Genomic DNA, 21,208 nt, shown 5'->3' with positions numbered 1-21,208 from the left:
AAAACGAATGCATGTACAGCCATCCACACAGAATCCCATCAGTGTTCACAGACACTAATATGTATATACCATACGGCTGTACTGATACACAGAATCCAAAGGGGAGGAAGATGGCTCTTCTAGACCAGGGATTCTCAACGTTGGGTCCCCAGGTGTTATTGGACTTCAACTCCCATAATCCCCAGCTCCAATGTCCTTTGGTTGGGGATTATGGGAGTTGAAGTCCAATAACATCTGGGGACCCAACATTCAGAATCCCTGTTCTAGACCACCAGGGCTGAAAGCAGGCCAGAGGGCTCCAGTTCATAGACTCTGGCCCCTTTCCGAGGCACACTGATGTTTCGCTTGGGCTGATCCTGGCTTTTGCCAGGATGGTATCTACCAGGATACCATTGCCTGGTAGATGGTTGCATAATATAAGTAGGAGAGCGACTTCAAGCCCTCGCCCCTCCCTCCTCCAGTCCTGTCTCTTCCATACACCCTCTGCCGTCAGTTTCGATACACACCCTTGCAGAAGTGATGCAGGTCGGAAGGGCCACTCTGGGTTTTCCCCAAAACCTGTGAGGGTTGGGGCATGAATCAAGAGCGAGGACCGGTTGTAAAAGTCACACACAAGCACTGGATGCAAGTTCCTGCTAGTTCCAGCAGAGAGTTTCTCTATGTAAGGATGTTCCCAGTTAGAATCGGCAGGCGTGTGCTGCTGCTGCTTTCCTCTTGCAACGTCTTCTGTTTCTCGGTGTCTAAGGTCTGTTGTGAATTGGTCTGCTTTCCAGGTCAGCAAGTGCAGGGTTATGCTGCAATATGTCCTTCAAATGTATATGCTAGGTTGCTTGTCTATCACTGTAAGTACAAACGTTCAACATACATTGTTTCAGTAGGACTGGGTTATGATGATTCCAGAGGCACGAATGGACTCCAAAGAATATACACCCAAATCTATGCCATCAGAAATCTGATTCTGCAATGAATACATTTTGCAAAATCAAGCAAATGTGAATACATTTGCTAGTAATTTCCTTGGAGCACCCTAACACCCAGGTTCTGGCCCCTATATATATTATGTGGAATTTCACCAGGCAGCACACACAAATTTTCAATTTACTCCCAAATTTATTCCTCACATTTATTCAGATTTTCCCCAAGTCTAGCAACTTGTTGAAAGTGTACACACACACACACACACACACACACACACACACACACACCCAGTCTGATTAATAAATCAGCTTTCTGTCATATAACCAGTAGCTGGGATCTGGAAAGCTAGGACATTCCACATTTTGCCTTCCAGAAAAGGAACAGGACGATAGGAGCATAGTGGGCTAAAGTGTCTCCCCACCACTCTTCTCTCCACTTCCTCTTCTGTTCCATCCTATTAAGACAGGGATGCTCAACTTTGGCCCTCCTGCAGACATTGGCCTACAACTCCCATAATCCCTGGCTTTGGCCACTGTGGCTGGGGATTCTGGGAATTGTAGTCCCAAAACAGCTGGGAGGAGCAAAGTTGAGCAGGACTGTCTTAAGAGGAAGTAGGGCGGCATTTGGTTTCAGTGGGGTTGGTTGTGGGTAGTCGGCACCAGTGGGGGGGTCTTTGGTTCAGTGCTGGGTGTACAGGGTTGTCTGCACCCACGGACCCTAAAATCTGCTAACCTGGTTGGAAAAGTGGAAGATATTTTAGCAATTTTTCAAGGGTGGGGAGAAAATGTCTTGATGGCAGTGTAGTGCGCCTCTGAATGATGCCTCATCATCATGTAACCCCTTGCAACACAGAGATAATGGTCTTCCAGGGGCATTGTGGAGAAGAAACAGTGGCCTCCAGTTAGTGAAGAGAGATCACCACAAAACAGGCAGCAGCAAAAGGCAAAATGGCAGAGGTGGTGGTAAGGAAAGGCACTCTTATTTCACCACCACTAAACCGCCCCCCCCCCCCAATTCAGCCAAAAATGTTCCTTGGAGAACCTTTCACTCAGCCCTATCTGTTCAACGTGAAAACACACAGTGCGATTCATTTCTCAGCATTTGCAATATTAAATCGATTTCATTTCTCCGTTGCTTATGATCCTTTGTCCTTCAAAACCTTCCATCCTCCCCCCACCCCCAGTGCTTTTTTCTTTTCAAAGGGGAAGGTAGGCGTGGATTGTTAACAAGCCAGCTCTTTGAAACTCATGAACTCCGAGACACTTGTAATTCATTGCCAGCATTTTTCTCTCCCCTGCCCCCTGTCCTGACCTCTTTTATTTGGAATTTCTGAATTTTCTTAATTACACAATTCCAATTTATCATAATCTGAAAGGCAGCCAAAAAAAAAAAGGCATTCCGAAAACTGATGCGTAAATACAAGCTATATTTTTCAAGGAAGCTTTTGCGCATCTCCATCGTCTCTTGACACACATACACACACACCCTGGGCACATCTTGCATTTGTGAGTAACAGGCACTCAAGAATTATTTGCTGGGGGACACGTCAGCCACAGTGCCACATCTTTTACGTATAAGGTTTCAGTTTATAACAATCAAGCTGCCAGTTCGTCAGAATCTGGACTACTTCTGATTCTTCGGCCATTAGTCACATCCCAAACGGAAAGAAAAGACAAATCAACAACAACCATGCTCAAAAAATATGTGTACAGTCAGATGCTCCAAAAGTTCCTATTTACTGGGGGTAGTTCCTACTTTCTTGGTCCAGGTCTCTGATCAACCACTATTCCAATTTTGTCTTTCAGGAACATGCTGGAGATGTCCTGCAGAGCCATAAGATACATCTGTTCTTCTTCTTCATTTACTTACTCGCTGTTTTTATTATTAACACAAATGAACAGGAGTCACACCATGAAAATGAAAGCGACCAACAAAACTCAAACTCAAACCTCTACTTTTGTTGGGGTATTATTTCACTGGGTTTTGTTATTCCAATTCATTTTTGTAAGTGGGAAAAGTTCTGGCGAGGGCTTAGTTTTAGTATGGCATAACAGCACTTCCTTTTCTTTCAAAAACAGTTACAAGCTTAAACATAAGGGCAGAGCTCCTTTTAGTGATCACCAACATCCTGGGGCATGCTGGGGGTGGGGGTGAGGATGGCAGCTACCACTGGTGGCAACCAGATTCCTACTGGGATTTTTGGCTTGTGCTCATTTTTAATAAGTTATCAATTTAAAAAGGTCTTGTTTTCTTGAAAATTGTATGCTGCTTGGGTCATAGGAATTGCCTTCTACCAAGTCAGACCTTTGGTCTGTCTAGCTCAGTATTGTCTACCCAGACTGACAGTGGCTTCTACAAGGTTGCAGGCAGGAGTCTCTCTCAGGGAGATGCCCGGGAGGGAATTTGGGACCTTCTGCATGCAAGCATACAGGGCTTTCCCCAGAGTGGCCCCATCCCCTTAGAGCAGGCCTGCTCAACTTTGGCCCTCCTGCAGATGTTGGCCTACAAATCCCATAATCCCTGGCTATTGGCTACTGTGGTTGGGGATTATGGGAACTGTAGACCAAAAACAGCTGGGTGGCCTAAGTTGAGCAGCCCTGCCTTAGGGGAATATCTTACAGTGCTCATACATGTAGTCTTCCATTCATGTGCAAACCAGAGCAGATCCTGCTTAGGGTCTGCACTGGTTGTATGTACACACACACACACACACACACACACACACACACACACACTTTATATCCCGTTCTTCCTCCAAGGAGCCCAGAGTGGTGTACTACAAACTTAAGTTTCTCCTCACAACAACCCTCTGAAGTAGGTTAGTCTGAGAGAGAAGGGACTGGCCCAGAGTCACCCAGCAAGTCGCATGGCTGCATGGGGATTTGAACTCGGGTCTCCCTGGTCCTAATCCAGCACTTTAAATACTACACCACGCTGGCTCATATGAATGGGAGACTAGATGTGTGAGCACTGGAAGAGATTCCCTTCAGGGGATGGAGCCGCTCTGGGAAGAGCAGAAGGTTCCAAGTTCCCTCCCTGGCAGCATCTCCAAGATAGGGCTGAGAGAGACTCCTGCCTGCAACCTTGGAGAAGCTGCTGCCAGTCTGTGAAGACAATCCTGAGCTAGATGGACCAAGGGTCTGACTCAGTAGATGGCAGCTTCCTATGTGGTGGATTGCTGGTCTCGTGGTAGCCAGCATGACTTTGTCCCCTTAGCTAAGCAGGGTCTGCCCTGGTTGCATATGAATGAGAGACGAAAAGTGTGAGCACTGGAAGATCTTCCCCTTAGGGGAGAATGAGGCCGCTCTGGGAAGAGCATCTAGGTTCCAAGTTCCCTCCCTGGCAGCATCTCCAACATCAGGCCAAGAGTGATTCCTGCCTGCAACCTCGGAGAAGCCGCTGCCAGTTTGTGAAGACAATCCTGAGTGAGACATAGCAATGGTCTGACTCAGTATATGGCAGCTTCCTGTGTTCCCATGTTCCTATCTTTAAACCTATGGGGCGATCTGATCACTGTCTTCAATATGTGAAAGGCTGTTGTGCAGAAGAAAAAGTAGACTTGTTCTCTGCTGCTTTTGAGGACAGGCCTAAGACTGATGGGTTGAAAGACAAGGAAGCAGATTCAGGCTAGACATGAAGAGAAATTTCCTGGCTGGCAGAGCCGTTTGACGGTGGAACAGTCTGCCTCATGCAGTTGGGGGCTCTCCTTTGCTGGAAGTTTCCAAACTGTGTTTTGTTGCCTCTAAAATTGATAACATGGCAGAGCAAACAGCTTGTAATGAAATTTCTAGCTAACAACAACAACAAACCTCTCCTGACCTAGGATTAGAACAAAGATGCTTGTAGATCCAAGTCACAACATAACAAACAACTCTCAAAGCAAACTTAAGGGGGAAATATTTTAATTTGCCTAACAATGGAATGGATATATTTGTGTAAATATGACCAATAAAAAAAGGTAAGCATGGTCCATTGGGTAATGCCAGAAATGTATCCCTAGTCATCAGCAGAGGCCTTGTGGTCAGTGACAACAAAGTGATGACATTAGCAGCCCTCTGTAGCCATGAAAAAATGGTTATCTTTCAGCCTCAGTTGCTCAGCTGTGAAATGCACACAGTAGTGTCCTGCCTCAAAGGCATCTTGTAAAGAGATAAATGTCACAAAGCTTTGTATATAGTGAGAGTTCAACTAGAAAGCATCCTCCAAAGCTCTGGCTGGGCAAATCTCCTACTAACTGGGCAAGCTGTTGAAGAGATGGACTTCTCTTTTGTTTAGCAGGAGGAGATCAACTGTGCCTATCCATCCCAGCACAGCATCCCTCCAGGAGCTGTTGCTGGTGTCTCCCCTTCTGTGTTTTTGTATAGACTGGGAGCCCCTTGGGGACAGGGAACCATTTTCACATTCCTTTTGCTATGTAAACTTCTTTGAGAACTTGTGTGTGTGTGCTGAAAAACGGGATATAGAAATATTCTAAATAAGATGAAGAGGAAATTGAGTGGATATGAGGAAATGAAAATCTCCTTGGCCTGCTCATCTCGTTGCCTTTCCTACACTGTTCCAAAAGCATACAGCTCTTGCCAGGCCAAGTCTCTTGCAACGTTTCCGGCTCTTCTTCTCACGCACCATCTCGCCTCAGATCTGAGCTTCTCAGCTCACTGTCTCCTCTTTGCCCCTCTTTCAGCCACCATGTCCCCTGGGCTCTCACACTCTCTCTTCCCTGACCCCACACTTCAGCATCCCCTTCCCCTGAAAGCACTCACTTCCTTCTAAAATCTAAATCACCATTATCATATACATGCATCAAGGAGGAGCCCAGATGCCACAGGAAGCAAAACAGGGGGCATATGGGCAGTTTTTGGGAGGCAGGGACCATGAAACTCACGGTCCTCCTTCTGGTAGCTGGCAGCCATCATTTTTACCCACAGTTCCCCCGCATGGGTGATGCTGTGTCATTGATGTGTTCAGCAGGGGGAAAGTTGGACCTGCCATCCCCCAAAAGGAGTGCTGAGCTGCCATTGTAAAACAAGTGGCAGTAGCTAACCGAGGCAAGGTGAAAGGCCGATTTTGGTTCCCCGCTTCCACCCCTCCAAATTTCAAAACAAAGTTTCTAACCTGAGAGCTTTTGGCTCAAACCCTACAAGAAATGGAAATTGCTCTATTTCCTTCTATTATTTTTGTGTCCTAAAGATGACTTCTGTCCTACAAATGATGTCCAACAATGGATGGGGAAGAAGTATTAAATTGCTCTCCTTAGTTCCCAAATAGGTTAGTCTCGAGTTCATAAAAAGCCACAGTAACTCCAACACAGACAGTTTCTGAAGGTAGTTCGAAAACCGAAAGAATCATAATAATGCAATGCAATCAAGAACGTTATGGTTTGTGTTATTAGAGATGTTCATTGTATAAAGCTGTTTAATAAGCGGAGCAGGAATTGCTGATTGAAAACAGACCACATATAGCGTTATACATTGGTGCGTCTGGGCACATTCTTCCCCTGCCAAATAATATGTTTCAGGAATACAGTTCAGAAACCAAGTGCCATTTCATCATTCAGAGGGCAGCCAACAGCCTGACAAAACAAGTCCAAGAGGCACCTTTGAAGACGAGGCGAGTACTGAGTGCTGCAGTGGCCCTGACGATCTTGGAGAACAGAACATTTCTGAAGGCGCTTTGTTGGGAGCATTCCAAGTAATTACTACCATCCCTCTCTGATTCATCAAACTTGATTAGCATCCGTGTAACAGCCCCGATTTAGAAGTCCGATTTCCCAACTGGAGTGGATATTTTTGGAACTCTGTGCCGTACTCTTCCCCTTCAGATGTTCACGCGCAAACTAGGCAGTGACTTTGGGCAGTCATCAAAACTCAGTGTTGCAAAATGGTATCGAGGTCAGTGATGGGCATGTGACATTCACAGCGCGATGCTGCAGTTCCTCATTTCTGCACGGGAGCTGGAGAGTGTTTCTTATTTGAGCAAAGAAAGAACATTCAATTCTCGCTAAGGAAAAAGAGCAAGCTGGTACATGGTGGCTGTTAATGAGTCAAATGTCCCTCGTCCAAATCTCAACAGGTGATAAAGCTACTGAATGGCCCTTAAAGAAATGACGTGTGCCCATAATAGGGAAACTATACTACTAGTCTTGTATACAGCATTGTGTTAAGGATAACTGAGGGTCAGTTTATGCATCCAGAACATGGTGGAGGCAAGTTTTCTCCTGGAATGTAGGTAGGTTACACATTTGAATGAAAAACAAAGGCTAAGCCAAAACGTTCTGTGCTGAGAACTCTGTATTGGGGCAATAAACCCCAACTTCACATATACACTGATGAGGTCTGAGCTGTCGGTGACTGACGAGGAAAGAAATCTTGGGGTTGTGGTGGACAGTTCGTTGAAAGTGCCGACTTCGTGCGTGGCAGCTGTGAAATAGGCCAATTCCATACTAGGGATCATTAGGGAGGGAACTGAAAATAAAAAATGCTAGTATTATAATGCCCTTATACAAATCTATGGTGCACCCACATTTGGAGTACTGTGTGCAGGGTCACCGTTTCTTTCATTGTAGAACCAGAAAAGGTGCAGAAGACGGCAACCTAGATGATCAGGGGCCTGGAGCACCTTCCTTATGAGGCAAGGCTACAGCATCTGGGGCTTCTTAGTTTGGAAAAGGAGCAACTACAGGGAGACATGATAGAGGTGTATAAAATTATGCATGGAGTAGAGAAAGTGGACAGAGATAAATTTTTCTCCCGCTCTCACAAAACACTAGAATCAGGGGTCATCTCATGAAAGTGAAGGCCAGGAAATTTAGGACCAACAAAAGGAAATACTTTTTCACCCAGCACATAATTAATCTATAGAACTTTCTGCCACAGGATGTGGTGATGGCCACTAGCTTGGATGGCTTTAAAAGGGGCTTAGATAAATTCATGGAGGACAAGTCTATCAATGGCTACTAGTCTGGTGGCTACAGGCCACCTCCAGCCTCAGAAGCAAGATCCAGCCTCAGAAGCAAGATCTAGCCTCTAAATACCAGTTTCAGGGGAGCAAAAGCAGGAGAGAGGGCATGCACATACCTCTTGCCTGAACCATTGTGTGAATCAGGATGCTGGACTGGATAGGCCTGATTCAGCAATTCTTTATGTTCTTAACTTCCAGCCCAAATGTGTGTTTTTGGGGGGGGAGAAACGTTGCTCCAAAAACACCTCCCAACTCATCTCTTTTTACATCGGCCGCAAGGTTCACAACAGCATCCCATGGGGCAGCTGGTGGCCACCATTTTAATTTCCAAAAAGTCTACTGGTGATGATGTGGCACCCTCACAGAATCACTTCCAGGTGACTTCTGGGAAAAAGATGGTCCTTTGAAACTTCTCCACCACAAATAAATGTACTCCGCTAATGCTCCAGATCCATATTTACCTTGCCAACATGGCTCTGGAACCTCCTGGGGGCAGGTTTAAAAGAAGATGGGGAAGTTTCAGGAGAAAGCAATGGCAGGGAAAAGGTTAAGTACTTGTCTGTCTTCTGCCCCATCTCTGATGCAAACTGAGCCCTCCCAAGAGACTTTGCAGGCACAAAGAGGGTGTAATTTTGGATGTCATTGCATTTGGCTGCTGTGTAACATGTGAAGTGTTACACTGCACCTACCTTCATATGCAAAAAGGATGGAGCGATTCCCAGGGCACTGGAGGGCAAACTGACAGGTTGATCCTTTCAAAGAAACTCTATTTGCTGATTGCGTAATCTCAACCCCAGAAGACTCTCCAGTTGACCTGAAGACATGAGGCCTGAACTTAGGCTAGTCATTTGCATTTCGAAAGGCTGCAAATAAAAGTAAGCATGCATTCTTTCATTATCAGATGAAAATAAGTATCACCCAAGAGGTTTCTGCCCGGTGAGCTAAATGAACATGCGCTTTCCAAAGTGTCCCATCAAGTGGTCAACCCTTCCTGAGGAATGTCGTCTGAAGAAAGTGGAGCCCACCATACTTGACTCAATGGGGCGAAGAAAGAGCCATGACTCAAAGCAGCCCTCAGTGGGAAACGCAGAAGCAGTAGCAGCAAGTGACAAGAGCACCGGCTGCAAGTAAACACAAAGAGCTGACTGTCAGATATACGAGTGTTTTCTTTATCGGCTGGTGTTTGCCGACAAGGAAACCTGCCGCCACAACCCCTGCCCAGCCAAAGTTTTGTCTGCTTCTCCCTTACGATGCATCATCAGTCTGATTCGATTATGTAGATTCAATTAATCCTTTCTCCCCCATGCAGAAACTAAATTGCTGATTTGTTTCGCTGTGAACATCTTGTGTAGGGATGTGCAAAAAATTTCGGGCACAGAACGATCTGTGCCCGAAACGAACAATTTCGGGTGATTCGGGGCCGAACCGAATCACCCCCGATGCCCCCTGAATTTTTTCGGGCACGAGCCGAATCACCCGAATTTTGGGCACAAAAAATTCGGGTGATTCGGTTCATGGTTGATTTTTGGCGATTTTTTAAAGTTTTAGTGACTTTGGGGCAGTTCGGGGGCATAGCATGGGATTTGGGCAAAAGGAGTGGGGTGGGGTGGTGTGAAAAGGTGTGAATTCTCATTCTATCATAGCAAATGAGATTTTTTTCAATTAAACAACTCTCATGACCCCACTTTCACTTTTTCACACTTTCCTTTACTATGAATAATATGAGGAAGTAATCAATTTAGCACACTTCACCTTATGAAGACAAACCTCATACAAATAAATTCACCATAATTCACCCCTCTGCCCAATCACTCTTAAATTGGGGATGGGTGGTAGCCTCCAGCCATCAGGCACTATCTACCAGCCCACCCCACTCCTTTGGGGCAGATCCACTTTCTGCCCCCAATCTGCCCCAAAGACACCCAAACTTCAAAAATTCTCAAAAAATCAGCCCTCTGCCCAATCCCCCTGAAATTGGTGTGGTAGCCTCCACCCATGAGGCACTACCACCCCACCCCACTATTTTGGGGCAGATCCACTTTCTGCCCCCAAACTGCCCCAAAGTCACCAAAACTTCAAAAATTCTCAAAAAATCACCCCTTTGTCCAAACCCCCTGAAATTGGGGTGGTAGCCTGCACCCATGAGGCACTACCACCCCACCCCACTATTCTGCCCCAGCCCCCACTTTCTGCCCCAATATGCCCCAATCTGCCCCAAAGACATGAAATTTTCAGAAATTTACCAAAAATCAGCCCTTTGCCCAATCCCCCTGAAATTGGGGTGGTAGCCTGCACCCATTAGGCACTACCACCCCACCCCACTCCTTTTGCCCAAATCCCATGCTATGCCCCCGAACTTCCCCAAAGTCACTAAAACTTTAAAAATTCACAAAAAATCAGGACTTTGCCCAATCCCCCTGAAATTGGGGTGGTAGACTCTACCCATTGGGCACTACCACCCCACCCCAAAATTTTGCCCCTGGGCCCCTTTTTACCCCCCCGAATCGATTCGGATTCGGATTCGGATTAAATCCGAATCCGAACCGAATCAAGGGTGATTCGGGTGACCCAGATTCGGGCACAAAACAGAACGGGGGTGATTCGGCTCAGGTCCGAGCCGAATCACCCGAAAATCCAAATTGCACACCCCATATCTTGTGTAAGATCAGCACCAAGGAGAATGGGAGACAGAAAAACCGGGATGCTGGGATTCTTGCTCGATAAAGAAATAACACTCATGGTTGGGGGGAAAGGGATGAATTTGAGTTACACCAAGATACTTCCTCTCAGGTGGATGTGCGAATGCTCCAGTTTTTGGCTCGTGAAGCTCCGACAGTGTGCTGCGCATGCTGTGGCAACAGTTGGCTCTTACAGCAAGATATAGACATATATGTACTTAGCTGGACATGCGCAGTTCCTAACATGTATCCAGGACCAACCTTAAAGGTGGGTAAGCTTGGTGGTCACTGAGGATGCCTAACCGAACGCTGAGCTTGGTGGCTTGCTGATTTTTGAGTGGCAACAATGATAAGCTAACCATGAGGCTCCAAAGGAACTCCTCACCCAGAGTGCTACTGATCCCAGAGCCAGCCCTGCATGTATTGTAGACCCTGATGTTCACTCATCTTCAGTCTTACTGCTATGTCAAGATCAAGTACAACTGGCCCAAACCCAGAGATGATATCAAGAGCCAAATCTTAAGGACCCACACTGGACACACCTGCACTAAGACAAAGCACTAGTTGTTTTCTGGGAGTTTCTGGTCCACAGTGTCAAGGAGCCAGGGGAGCTGATGATGAGTAACAAATCCTGTTCCTCAAAAATCAGGAGACTATCTTAGAAAGAGCACCTCAGCCTGCAACTGAAATCACCAATTCAAATGCCAGATTGCGTACTGAGGAAAATGAATAAATCACTGCTCCTGGACAATTGTAAGTTAATAATAAAGTCTCATCAAGTGTTGCTGGAGATGGAGTTTCCCAGAAATTGAGAAAAGAGCACTGCCAACCTGAGGATGGCAAAAAAGATGAATGGCCTTCAGCAAGGGAGAGTCCAAGCTGTTCCCAGATAACTGGCTCCATTTCCCCACTATTCTTATCCTTAAGAAGTGTCTCCTAATGCTCAACGGACATTGACCCTCCTGAAACTTGAGCCCATTTGAACGAGTCCTGCCCTCTGGGGCAGCAGAGAAGACGTCTTTGCCCTCTTAGGGATCTGAAGTTAAATCTTTGCCCTGTTAGGGATTTGAATCTTATGGGTTTTCTTAACCAGTCCCTTCAGTCTTTCCTCAAAAGTCTTCCTTTCCAGACCTCTGACCAAGTTTCTTGCCCTCTTCTGAATCAATTCCCACAATCTCTGGCTATTGGACACTGTAGCTAGGGATGATAGGAGCTGTAATCCAGCAACTATTGGGTGGCTGAACTTGTGCAGTACTGGTCTACATCTTTCTTAAAGTGTGGCACTCAGACCAGGACACACCACTACTACTGCTGCTGCTGCTACTCCAGATGAGGTCTGACTAGTGTGAAATAAAGTAGAACGATTACTTTGCTCAACTTGGAAACTATGATTCTACTAATGTAGCCTAAAATCACATGTCATTTTTGGAGCTATAAAGTAAAGGTAAAGTTGTGCCATCGAGTCGGTGTCGACTCCTGGCGCCCACAGAGCCCGGTGGTTGTCTTTGGTAGAATACAGGAGGGGTTGATCATTGCCATCTCCTGAACAGTATATGATGATGCCTTTCAGCACCTTCCTATATTGCTGCTGCCCGATAGAGGTGTTTCCCATAGTCTGGGAAGCATACCAGCAGGGATTCAAACTGGCAACCTCTTGCTCCCTAGGCAAGTTACTTCCCCACTGCTTCTAACTAATGCTCAGCTTCTGATCCACCACAATCCTGAGATCCTTTCCGCATGTGCTACTGCCAAGCCAAGAATCCCCCATCCTATACCTGTGCAACTGATATTTTCTCCCTGTGTACAGCAGAGTATAATCGATTTATTAGCTTCCTTCCTCCAAGGGGTTTAGTGGGATAGCTGGCCCTTTCCCTTAATTTATTCTCATAGCCTTGTGAGGTACATTAGGTTAAGAGACTGTGATTGTTCTAAGGTCACCCAGAGAGTTTGGGGGCTGAATGGAGATTTGACCCTTCTACTACTACTACTACTACTACTACTACTACTACTACTACGAATGATCCTAGGTCTCCCTGGCCCTCCTGGTCCAACCACTGTACCACACAGCTCTCTGAAATGACATGTGTAATATCAGGCTGAATGACAGAGTGGTTCCCAGTGTAAGGAGGAGTGAATAATGTACCCCTCCCACCACCAAGGACTCTGTTTCCAAAGGCTTTGCTTTACATCCAAGCAAGTGCCAAGTACAACAAGAGCAAAGCAATATTTACGCCACAGGTTAGAGATGACACAATGGTGGCCCTTTTTCCTTCTATGGGATTTTTGTGGTTGTCCTTGCTCTTGATCAAGGTCAAAACTCTATTAAAAATGCCCTTTTGGTTCTCCATCCTGTGAAATGAACTGGTAATACATTTGTCAAGTTAATCTGTGGATTGCCTTCTCACAGAAGACCAGCTGTTGTGCTCCTGAGGACAAGCAATATTTACGTCCCATCATGAAATACCAAAATCAGCGGGAAAGAAGCCAGGAAAAGGTGCTGCTCCTTGGCTCATGCTAAAGAATTCTGGGCTTCTTTTGCATGTCCAAAGTCCTTGTAAACTCTTAGGCCCGTCCAGATGAATGGTCTCGGTCACATGTACAATCGCTGCTGGAGTTAACACTTTAAATGGAAAATTAAGAGCACATGACTGAAAGCTCCCCCATGAACTATCTCCCCAGCATATCCGGTTCTAGCTTAGCCATCTTCTTTACCTTACTTGTTTTCTGTTTGGAGGGAACTCAAAAACAAATGCTAAGTATTATCGTTATTATTTGGTGGGTGGGTATTCTCTTTCTCACTGCCCTGTATTGATTTTCTACTGGTCTCAGTTTTGAGATGAGTCTTGGATTCTTGCAGCATGCTCTGTAGTGTCCTTTGCACCCACGAGATACAACAAAACACATTTCTCTCCCCTCCCTTTTCTTGCAGACCCGTGAGTAAGTGTAAACAGTGCTGATCAGGTTGCAATGCAACCCACCATTTCACCGGGAGAACCCTCTATGCCTTTCAGACAGAGACCCAGTGACACTTCTGCATGGTCCAGGTATGTGGGCTGCATACACATCCCTCTGCATTTTAAGAGAGAGAGGTTTCTATTTTAAAAGTAAATACATACCAGTTATGTTTATGTTACTAGCTGTATAACTAAAACATCTAATCTTATGTCTTCAAGATTAATATTTTAAAATTTGAGTTTCCTTTTTTTGGTTTCCCAGTCCCGCTTGTCTGTTGTACTTTAGTTGTGAATTCCTTAAAGAAGACACAACCCATCTCTGGTTATGTAATGCTGCTGATGCCCATGTTAGCACCTTCTCATGCTAACAAAAAAGCTCTTTTCTGGGTGCCCCCATGTTTGGAGGTAAGATGGCTGAAAGACAGAGATCCTTTTTTGTGGTGGCACCCCAATTGGGTGTTCCCTGCTTAGGAAGATTTGCTTGGTACCCTCTCTTTTGATGGTAGAGCAAAACAATTTTTTCACCTTAGTGAAAAAATTGATTTTCTGTATTGATTTATTGATGGTGCTTTGTAATTAAGAAATGTCATGTACAATTTAGTGCCGAGTCAAAATATCTGCCCTGCATTTTGCCATGTCATTCATGGGTGGTGAAATGGAGAGGCATTTTGCTGATTTTCAGCCACAGGATAGGCAGCAAGAACAGAAGAAAAAAGTATGTGGTGTGGGGGGCAGATTTGGCTCTGCTTCCTTCCCCCACCCCTGCAAAATCTGAGCCAAAATCCCCAGGTGATTATCTTCGGCTCAGCCCTAATTTTCTTCTTGTTGTTTTTGTCCTTTAATACATTTCTGGAAGCTCCTTTCCTTTATAAAGTCATTGACTGAAAAGGCAGGGTGGAAACACTTTAAACCACATGAAATAAAAGTGGCTTTCACCACAGAGTTACCCCACAAATGAATAAATTAGCATGAGAGAAGTGTCATACAAAGATGAAAACCCTGACCCTTTCGTAACTTTATGGGGGGTGAAGGGAGTAAAAGAGACAAAGGAAGGAAGGCACGCCGAAGAGCGATGGGGGGCAAGGAGCTGGATTGCCTTGTAGGTTAAAGAGCTTAAACATGTTGGGTGAAAAGGACAGGGAGAAAACACTTTGCCACGGGTGTGTTAAGAGTGATAAGTGGCAAGGGCAGAGGTGATGGCAATTAAGGGGAATGATGGCCTAAGAAAGTAATCCGGTGCATAGCGAACCGCCTGCGAGTCAGTCAAAATAAACGGTTGCTGTACACAGGTGTACTGGAGAAACTTCAAGGTGTATCACCTCTATTACAGTGCTCATTGGGCTGGGGGTTAGCTTTTAATGGCTCTAAAGTGGGCTTTTAGGGCTTCTGAGCTCTCATGGCTTTTGCAGTACTCCTGGCTGGTAGCCCAAGTGGGTAGGAAGCACATGGACCCACGCAGGCAGAGTTTGGGTACCAGGGCAGCAGCAGCAGCGGTTCAAGAGGGGCAGGAGCAGGTAAATCAAGCCATCCAATTTCAACGAGAGCAGGTCCTGTGGTCGCAAGCATGACTTGGCCCCTTAGCTAAGCAGGGCCTGCCCTGGTTGCAGATGAAAGGGAGACTAGAAGTGTGAGCACTGTGTGAGCACAGAGCTGCTAGTCTGTGAAGACAATACTGAGCTAGACAGGCCAATGGTCTGACTCAGTATGTGGCAGCTTCCTATGTTTCTATGTTCCTAATGGCGGGGGTCAAGTTTCAAGGCGTGGAATGGGAGCAGGAGCTCTCGGAGGGCCCTCACCCAAGAGATGAATGGCTTGGACTGAGGAGCAGGCTCTGAGGCTAGGGATTTAGAAGGCCTGCTGGGCAGGGACTGGCTGACTGGATGTGCATCAGCTGACTGGATGCGCAGGGGGGCTGGTACTGCAGCCTAAATGGCACTATTGAACTACACACACACACACACACACACACACACACACACACACACACACACCCCTTTCATTCACAGACATTCTCTCAGTGGCTTATCTATGGAAAATAGCGCCTAGGGCAAGCACTGAAATTGCGCCCCCTGTCCAAACATCTGACACCCATCTTTCAGATAACTTTACCATAATATCAGATCAAAAATACAAGTCAAGCTCGTTAATCTTTTAATATTTCAAAAATTATTTAGCAGTGGATGTAGCCAGACCAAAAAATGCTGGAAAACTACAAATTTCAATATGATGGGGCTCATGAAATACCCAAATACTATGTGGAGGTGTACTTGGAAAACTAAACAGAAGTGCCTGTCTAATTCTCTACTATGCATTGTAGCATCACTGTTACATACGTTTTAAAAATAAATGGGAGAATTTGACTTTTCCCAGATACTCTGAAAATAATTAAAGGATATGCAGAGTAAACTGTGTCACTGCTTGGAATATATTCTAGTATTTCAGAAAGACAGTTAAAATGAGAGAAAGAGAGCAAGAAACTCCCAGTGGGCTTTAATACGTAGGATTTCACACTGATTCAAAGACAAACTCACCATTAATAGCCATATTAATAAGACATCACATTTTACTCACTTATCACAAGACGCAAAGTAAGAGCAAATGAATACAATCCTAGCTTATAAGCTTCAGCTCTTTATTCACAAGCCCTGATTCTCTGTACATACTGCCAAACTGAATATGTGTACAGTGATTTATATTATATTGAATTAAAAATAATACTTGTAGTCCCTTTGGGGGGCTTCCTAAAGGCTGTGGGGGTTCTGCAAAGGTTCCCCCTCCCCCCGCTGGCTTCTAGGGCCTCGCAGGGACCATTTTAGCATGTGTCGTGGCCATTTTTAATTTTTTTTAATGGCCTCTAAAAACAAAATGGCCACCTCGCATGCTCAAATGGCCTCTGTGAGGCCTGGCCATGCCATTTGAGCATGTGCAGTGGCCATTGTGTTTTCAGCAGCCATTTAAAAAAAAATAATAACTAGTGGGCCCGGGCACAGAGCATCTGTGCCTCTAGTGCGGCTGGGCCCACCGCCGCCTGCGCTGCGGCCGGGCCCGCCGCCTTACCTCCATGGCCAGGCCCGAGAGTGCCGCCACCGCGGCCGGGCCCGAGGGTGCCGCCGCCGCCGGGCCCAAGGGTGCCCCCGCCGCCAGGCCGGAGAGTGCTGCTGCCGCCGCCGGGCCCGTCGCCGCCGCCGGGCCCAAGAGTGCCGCCGGGCCCGGCCAGGCCCGCCGCCTTGCCTCCGCGGCCGGGCCCGCCTGGCTCCCTGGCCATGGCCGCCGCCGTTCTCCTGGGTGCGCCAGGACCAATCAGGCGCCCCCGCAGCCCAGCCAATCAGCTGGGCTGCTGGGACGCATTTCTCCTGGGCACACCCAGGAGAAATATATATATAGATAATTAAAATGGCACCCCCCTTCAAGTGGCGCCCAGGGCACGTGCCCTGCCTGCCCCACCCTAGATATGCCCCTGCATTCTCTCAAGTAACCCCTGGTAGGTTTACAAGAATTTCTAGGAACATTGAAAACCTCTGACCAAAAAGAGATCAGAAGGAGCCCCAGTTTGGAAAACGCTGCACGCCAACTCTGTACAGCATGGCGAGGTCCTACGGAGAATGGCATATGATCCCAACAGTATCATCAGGCTAGTAATCCCAACAATATAATCACAGATGTTGTGACCTACTTAAAAATGAGTTCATTTTCCAGATATCCCATTTCAGCCCGCTTATTAGGATATTACCCATCTGAAGGTTTAGAGGCAAATGAAGGTTCCGGCTTATTTCCACCAAAGCTTGTCTCCCCATTATGTGGGTTCTCTCCCCACCACTCCCCTGTGCCATGGTGGTCATGCATCTATTATGCGTGAAATTGGTATATAATCTGCAAAGCATCTTGTTTTTAGGATGACAGACATGTTCCTTGTATTCAGCCTTCCTCCTTGCTTGAATTCTCCATGACCTATACTAAAAAGGAATATTCCCCACCACCCATCAGAACAAAAATATAAGAATGTTGAAGTCAACATAATATCAGAGAGGCATTTAACTCTCTGAAATTAGAAGGAAGCAGATTCAGGCTAGACACTAGGAGGAATTCCTAGCAGCAAGTGCTATTAGACACTGGAACAGTCTGCCTCATGAATTTAGAACCTAGAGGGTTTTATACAGAGGCTGGGTGGTCATCTGTCAGGGATAATGTAGCAGATTCTTGAACTGAGCAAGGGGATTGATTAGAAGACCTCCGAGCCAAAGACCCATACAGTTCTATGATTCCATTTTTAAGTAGATGGAAGAAAGGAGAAAAGTCACCTCTTCATGGCCTGCTACAAAATCAATGGGGACAAACCATGAAGCATAAGGAACTAAAGGATAAGACAATGTAGAGAATGTTAAGTGTGCTACTAAGTCTGTTCATCACTAAATGCATCTTAATGGGCTCAAGTGCATAAACAGGAAATCATCTGGCCAAATTTGGTGCCCACTACGTGTGGCAACACGGCTGTTCTTCAGGGCACATGTGCACATGCTAGAGACACCTGAACTCTGCCTCTTAGATGCACATCGCTTGGTGATGGGCAGCATCATGTGGTGATTTGAATGTGTGACTGACCCACCGCATATCAAAGAAGAAAAAGGTTCTCATGGGACTTCCGCTCTGGAGGAGACAAAAGCCCAAAGTCTAAGCACAAAAGGCAGAAATGTGGGTGTTATAGGAGAAACGGGAGGCATTTAACTCTCTGAAATTAGAAGGAAGCAGATTCAGGCTAAGCACGAGGAAGAATTCCTAGCTGCAAGAGCTATTAGACACTGGAACAGTCTGTCTCATGAATTTAGAACCTAGAGGTTTTTACTAGAGGTTTTAAATGGGAGAGTTGTGGGGTCACCTAACCCTAACCCCACAATAAAAACAGCAGCAGAGACATTGAAGCATAATATCCATGGCTTGTGAGATCCACACCTTAATGCAGAGTATGGGAGGGAAAGATCATGAGCTTGAACTCTTAGTATAGGAAGGTAAATGTGACTGGATAGGTTTCACCGAGACATGGGGGATGACACCCAGGACTGGAATGTAGCAACTGAAGGATAGAACTTGTTCAAAAAGAACAGATGTGGCAGAAAGGGAGGGGGAGTAGCATTATATGGCAAAAATGTGTACGCCTGCACAGAAATCCAAGAGCGTGTCATAGGAAAGGAAGGTACTGTATTGCTCAGCTAGGTTTCAGTTCAGTGAGTCGTCCCTGGTTGGCCTGGTTCTCCCATGAGACTAATGCAGAAAGCAACCACACTGCGCATGTGCAGAACTTGGATGGAGGGACAGAATGTATCATCCCTATTTTGGGGTTTTTTCATCTTCTTTTTAGTCCCTATGATTTTGTGTGTTGGGTCTGCAGAAGGTCCAAAGGGGCCCTTCTCTTCTGCTTCCTTTCATATGAGCCAGAGGCAAAAGAAAGTATGTTTTCACACACTGCCTAATCTCTGTCTTTCCTGTCTACTCTCCTTCCCTTGTGTGTCTTGTCTTTTCAGTTTTTAAGTCCAAAGGCATAGGAACATAGGAAGCTGCCATACTGAGTCAGACCATAGGTCCATCTCGCTCAGTATTGTCTTCACAGACTGGCAGCACCTTCTCCAAGGTTGCAGGCAGGAATCTCTCTCAGCCCTATCTTGGAGATGCTGCCAGGGAAGGAACTTAGAGCCTAGATGCTCTTCCCAGAGCGGCTCCATCCCCTAAGGGGAATCTCTTACAGTGCTCACACTTCTAGTCTCCCTTTCATATGCAACCAGGGCGGATCCTGCTTAGCTTAAGGGGACAAGTCATGCTTGCTAGCACAAGACCAGCTCTCTTCCTCAGGCAATGTCTCATTTTCACTTATGGTAACAGTGCCTCTAACCAGCACTTGCTTTAAAAAAAAACCACAACGTGATTGGCATCATTTGCTTTGGGAGACCATTTTCGTCTCAAATAATTTGTCTCGTAATAAATTAAATACAAATTCCATTTAAAACACACACACACACACACACACACACACACAATTACTTAAGGAATTTGTTGCCAGAGGACATGGTGGTGGCTACTGCCTTAGAAGGCTTTAAAAATTGGACTAGTCAAATTCATTGAAGGGAATAGGGAATCGGTCTATCCATGGCTATTATACTAGCAAATGGAACCCGCATGTTCAAAGGCAGAATAACTGAATACCAAATGCTGAGGATAACGGTGGAGGAGGGCTACACCCTTCATGCTCAGCTTGTGGGCTTTGTGGAGGCATCGGATTGGCCACTGCTGAAAACAGATTGGATCTACTCCTGGACTCCCTGATCAGGGCTCAGTGCTGGACTAGGACCAGGGAGACCCGAGTTCAAATCCCCCTTCAGCCATGAGACTTGCTGGATGACTCTGGGCCAGTCACTTCTCTCTCAGCCTAACCTACTTCACAGGGTTGTTGTGAAAGAGAAACTTAAGTATATAGTACACCGCTCTGGGCTCCTTGGAGGAAGAGCGGGATATAAAATGTAATAATAATAATAATAATAATAATAATAATAATAATAATAATAATAATAATGGTGATGTCATGTTTTGGCCAGAATGGGATGCCAGTGTGCTTTCCATTCCTTCAAAATACTCTCTCTCTCTCTGAGCCAGGGCTGAGCCCAGAAATACACCCAACTCTCTTTTGCATCTAGTACAATCCTGTTGCTCTGATTACTATTTTAGGGAGTTTCTTCCAGAACAGTGCACCTCCAACCATTAGAAACATTCCTCTGCTCTCCGGTCTAAAAGTAGAAATAAGATGGAGAAGATAGCCAACACATCCCAGCCAAGCCGCCTCCTTCCATCTTGACGGGATACACGTGTGGTACCAAACTTCAGTTCCGATTTCTAAAGCGGGATACATTCTCTAATTGCAAAACCAGAAAGCTCATGGCAGGGGTCAGCTTTTTCCAACACAATCTCACCAGCTGCAGCATATTACTTGGAGCAACTTTTTGCTTGGATCTTAAATGGGTTTTGAAGCTCGGCTGTCAACTGCCTTCATATCACCCTGCTCTATTATGATTGAACCTCCTGTTCCTTTTATGGACTTGTTCTCTCCTAATAAACCAGCAACAGCAGGTCTCAGAAACGGCTTCAGGACCACTGGTTACAATCTGACGATAACCTTCTGCTCCTTTCTCTTCGCCCCCACCCCCGTCAACTTGACATACTTGTGAAATGTGAATCACTCCATCGCTAATCTTAAACACTCACATATCCAAGATTCAATGCAATCACCCTTATTTTCTGCAACAGTCCAACTCAGCCTCCCATCTCCCAGTTATTTTAAGAATTCATAACTTTCAAACTGGCCCGTTTTGCTGGACGCACAAAAGAAAGGCAAACAGTGAAGAACAATTCCTCGTGGCGAACGCCCACTGAGGGCATCCCTCCAAGCTATTTCTCTGCCCCCAACCAAAGAGAAAAAGCTGTTCCTAGTCAGCTTTTGGATGCTGTCCGCAGCAAGCCGTGGTCCACTTTTTCCCTTGGCAAAGCAGCAAAAGCCTACATTTTTATAGGTGTGAACTATTTCCAAGCTTCAGAACACACATGAAAAGGAGAACTTCAAATGGGCTGTGACCGAGGGGAAAAAACACACACACCGATTTGAGGTGAAAACAAAGGGAACAGCTTTTTTTGGTGGTGTCCGGAATTTAAAATCGTGTTGGT

At 45.9% G+C, this 21,208-nt stretch overlaps 1 protein-coding gene across 16 annotated transcripts in view; it reads right to left on the bottom strand.

Annotated features, from left to right (window-relative positions):
• Positions 1–21,208, bottom strand: part of BCAS3 (BCAS3 microtubule associated cell migration factor) — a 535,871-nt gene that overhangs the window by 81,703 nt on the left and 432,960 nt on the right. Inside the window, exons 24-25 of one of the 16 annotated variants that reach the window (XR_008311724.1) lie at positions 8,565–8,738; positions 4,801–6,881 (exon numbers count right to left, since the gene is read on the bottom strand). The exons of 13 other annotated variants lie outside the window; for them this stretch is intronic. Coding sequence is in view for 1 of the 3 variants with exons in the window: in XM_053274529.1 (XP_053130504.1) it covers positions 809–840 (32 nt within the window). In the remaining 2 variants the exon portion in view is untranslated. Of the gene's footprint in view, positions 1–742; positions 841–4,800; positions 6,882–7,029; positions 7,380–8,564; positions 8,739–21,208 lie in introns of those variants that run through there. 2 more of the 16 variants (XR_008311723.1, XM_053274529.1) reach the window with 2 other exon arrangements.

This window comes from Hemicordylus capensis, chromosome 12 (genome assembly GCF_027244095.1).
Source record: "Hemicordylus capensis ecotype Gifberg chromosome 12, rHemCap1.1.pri, whole genome shotgun sequence".
NCBI lineage: Eukaryota > Metazoa > Chordata > Lepidosauria > Squamata > Cordylidae > Hemicordylus > Hemicordylus capensis.
This window is presented reverse-complemented; position numbering and strand designations above follow the sequence as displayed.